The sequence below is a fragment of the Pyxicephalus adspersus genome, chromosome 6 (assembly GCF_032062135.1).
Source record: "Pyxicephalus adspersus chromosome 6, UCB_Pads_2.0, whole genome shotgun sequence".
Lineage (NCBI taxonomy): Eukaryota > Metazoa > Chordata > Amphibia > Anura > Pyxicephalidae > Pyxicephalus > Pyxicephalus adspersus.
In genome coordinates this window covers 39,607,920-39,612,286 of record NC_092863.1, presented here as the reverse complement: position 1 = coordinate 39,612,286, position 4,367 = coordinate 39,607,920, and the positions used below count along the sequence as shown (strand labels likewise).

General features: G+C 34.1%; 1 protein-coding gene across 2 annotated transcripts in view; it reads right to left on the bottom strand.

Moving 5' to 3' along the window:
- SGSM1 (small G protein signaling modulator 1) overlaps nucleotides 1–4,367 on the bottom strand; it is an 86,058-nt gene that overhangs the window by 62,174 nt on the left and 19,517 nt on the right. For both annotated transcript variants that reach the window (XM_072415403.1, XM_072415404.1), the window contains exon 3: nucleotides 1,369–1,444. In XM_072415403.1, coding sequence (XP_072271504.1) covers nucleotides 1,369–1,444 — 76 coding nt within the window. The remainder of the gene's footprint in view (nucleotides 1–1,368; nucleotides 1,445–4,367) is intronic.

Sequence of the window (4,367 nt, the reverse complement as noted above, 5' to 3'; positions counted from 1 at the left end):
AACTGTGTACTGTAGTCTTCTTCATGGGTAAATAAGGCATCCCCCTGAAAATAAGCCCTAGAGCATATTTTGGCCTTCAAAAAAAAATAAGACAGTGTCTTATCATCGGGGAAACAGGGTATCTAGGCTCCAGCATTATCAATGTAAATCTTTGGAGTTGGAGCTTAGTCAGTGATTCCTGACTGTTCCAACCTATAGATTTGGAGTCAGTGGTGTGACTGCTTCACTGCTCACTGACCTCTATACCAGCGATTCTGAAACAAAAAACACAGTCCTGCCTCTAAGTTGACCTCTTCCACAAAGATAGCCAATAAAAACAAGGGATGGTAAGAGTTTGGTTCTACTTTAACATCTAACTGCATCTTCAGTGCAGTTACACTTGTACTTGCAGTCCCCCTTCTTCCTTCCAAGTCTTACTCAGTTGTCCTTGTTCCATAAAGATATCATAGACTAGTTTGCATAACCAATTAGGAAAATCTTCCTGGCTTCCTACTGTGCTTCTGAACAACCCATACTTTAAATTATCTCCACAAAGAATTAAATGAGAGTACAAAACACATTTTTTTCTGCACATTGACAGAAAGACAATAAAGATTGAGACGCAGCAGAGATAATTAACTGACAGTAAGAAACAAACAATTTCTCCCACTGCATTTTTCCTACACTAAACCTACCACAAACCTAAGGACCTACCACAAACCTAATTGAGCATATGATGAAATTATAAACAGAGGCTTCCATTAGCAAAAAAAAATACATTTGTCAAATTTAAGGTGGAAAACAGTAGTCTTTCTATGTAACTGAAAGACATTAACTACCTGGCCAAGTTTTATTTTCAATCAAATCTTCCATGTTACAGAGATTTCCTGACTGAAGTAGGTTAGCTAAATATTCAGTGTTAAATTTAGGGATAAGTAAGGTGATTTTGGAAAAACTATATTCATTGTAATATTACCCATTTTGCCAATGGCATGTTTAAGGTAGTTTAGTTAAATTTATTAAGGTGCACATGTGAAAATTAGTACATACGACTCCCTGCAAATATTCACTGCAGGCGTATCTTCTTTATGAATGTGTTTTACACTACAGTGATTCATTTACAAGTAGTGAAATTTTGGTTAACATCACATGCATGCTGTTTTTTAAAATATCATATTTGTATTTGTGTTTTTTTGTGTGTATTTGATTTTTGTCTTCTTTTCATTGTCTGTATCTTTCTTTCCGTGACAAAAAAAGAATAAGGATAATACTGTATGCGGAGCTGTTTATGAGCACAGGAACATTCTAAATCCACCATGAGAATGAAAACTCAGAATTTGCCTTATCCCCACTGATGTAGTTATGTCTGTTCTATTTTGGACAACTTACCACAAAAAGAGATGATGTGACTGCTATCTTCATGAACAAACTTTCTGGTAACAGCTTCTTCCATAATCTGTTTTACCTGTAAACAATACAAAACATAAATTATTTCAATTGCCAATTTAACGTGAGTCTCTGGACTGGTTCAAATTTATTTTTTTATAGTACCATTTCTATTTGACATTTGACAGTCTTTCTATTAGTATATGGGGCTAATATGTGTTTCAATTTTTTGCTACCGATAAATCTGCTTAGCAGGCATCTGAAAAGCATTTCTGAACAAGTATGCAAAAGAGAGTGACAGAACAACTAACATTTTGATGCTACACAAAGGTATTATTTGTATGCAACAACTCTGCCTAAGCTGTCTACAAACCAAATGATTATCGCGAGGCATTTTAAACAAAATGTATATAATGTAAAACCAGGAAAGGACCAGACCAGCTTATTTAAACTTCAAGTTTTTTCAACAATACTGCCATAAAAATTAAATGCATTTGAGGGTTCTAAATGACCTACTTTTTCAGGGCTTAGGACCTTAGGAAAGAAAGGATCTCTTTATCACATGTATGCCCCCTTTGTAAGGGGAGATTACCCCAGAGATCCTACCAAGCTTTCCTTTAAAGATCTGTGATAATAAAAACATAAACATCAAACTTCATATCATATTCTAGGACAAAAACAGTACAAGGGTGTTGGAGGGGTAGAATGTGATCTATGTGCACTTTTAGAAGGATACAATACTTTAGGCAGTTTTTTTTGTGGATATTATACTGTATTATGACTCCAAATTTGGTATTATGTTTTGAGGGGCAAATGTTCGAAGTGTATAGTCAATTCTAACTTCCAAATTATAGTTATGTTAAATATATAAATAAATATATATAAAATATTTTTAGGAACCAGCATGTGATCAACACATGATAACATTTACAACCCCCTTCAGGGCAAAGTGAGATATGCACGTGTATGCCCTACTGCAAAGTAGAAAGAAAGAAGATGAGAAAAATCCTGCAATTCCATGTTGTACATCATTATTCTACAGTCGTATTGTTATGATAACTAGTACAGTTATTCTATTATCAGGCATTAATATTGAACATCACATCATAGATTTTTCTTTTTCATGTTTAAAAAATGATCTGATTGCTTTGGGGGGGTATACCACCTAAAAAAGCCTACAACTAGATATTCTTAAGTGGTCAAAGCGCTTTATTAGCCAGACTTCTTTTCTGTTTGCTTGACAATAATAAACAAGCAAGATAAATTACAGTTTTTACATTCTGAGGTTTGCTGCATACATCAAAGCATATTACAGAAGAACTTAAATTATCCAGAAGCTCTCTATAACGCAGATGTCCTCAAAGACACAGCTTTAGAAAATCTGAACTGGGCCTTCAGATACTGCTTTAATGCAAGAGTTATTAAAGCACATGAAGAAAACAAATGACCTCTACTTTAAAAGCATGTAATAAAATCATTTTGAAGTTATAGAGGAAGAGTTCTAGAAGCAAGATATATTAGTGTTTCTGTAAATTCGTTTTTAATAAAAGTCTATTTTCTTAGAAAAAAATCATTTAAAACTGAATATATTTTTCATGGGGTTTGACAATCAGTGTTTACAGAATATGAATATTTTAATTTTAAAATAATTATAAAAGTATAGAATTTTTAAAAAGAATACGATTTTGTGGGAATAAATATAAAAATGTGGTTGGAACTTAAGCAGTTGCTTACTGGAACATAAAAGCAGGGACTCAGCATAACCTCTTTTGACTTTTAACTTTAAGAAGGTGTAGGGAAAATCTTTATGCTGAAAAGTTCCCTTCCAATAATAAACTTCCAAAATGTACACATATCATACTCTTAAAGAGTCTTAAAGCTAAACCTCAACATGTTTCTTATTTATATGAAGTCCTTTCCTTTGTTGTGTTTTAACCTGGATGATGTTTTATCAACAGACCAAGTATTTGAAGCTCTGGTCACCTCTATAACTCTTTGAAGGCTAATGGGCTACTAGTAGAGGTAAAATGGCTCTCTACTTTCTGCAACTCTCTGTAGGATATTGGGGTCTCATTAGATACAAATAAAAACATAAATCAAATCCCCATGCAGATGTGACTTATGTTATGCTTTATTTATACATATTAAAAACATTTTTACATATAGACGCCTACTGCTGTCACATGTACGGCAGAACTGAGAAATTGGGTCTGATTTATCCTCCAAGGCTTAAGAGGATACACTTTCATCAGTGAACCTGGATGATTTAGCAAACCTGACCTTTCCACTCACAAAATATTTTCTGTGTCAACCGTTTTCAGTTTGGAGCAACTCAAGACTTTGGAGCATTTTTAAAATGAAATTGTTACACTCCTTGATTGTAAGCTCTTCGGGGCAGGGTCCTCTCCTTCCCCTCTATGACTATCTGTATTCGTCTGTCATCTGCAACCCCTATTTAATGTACAGAACTGTGTAATATGTTGGCGCTATATAAATACTGTTTATTATTATTATTATTATTATTATTAATAATATTAATAATACACTGCAGATACTTTTCTGCAAATAATTATAGATATACAACTAACTATTTGTCTGAGCTTATTAAAATTTAAATATTGAAAGCTCAAAATGGTTCACACAAGGAAAATTTTGAGTGGAAAGGGCAGTAGTATATAATGTATAGTGTTAAGGAATATGACTGGTGTATGCACTGTGCAGAATAGTCAGTGTACTGAGGCCCCTTACATTGGTGGTTACCAGTGATATGCTCCCTTACATTGGTGGTTACTAGTTATGTGGCCCCTTACATTTGTGGTTACTAGTGATTTGTCCCCTAAAATTGGTGGTTACTAGTAATATGTCCCCTTACATTGGTGGTTACTAGTGATGTGGCCCCTTATATTGGTGGTTACTAGTGATGTGGCCCCTTACATTGGTGGTTACTAGTGATGTCGCCCTTTACATTAGTGGTTACTAGTGATGTGGCCCCTTACATTGGT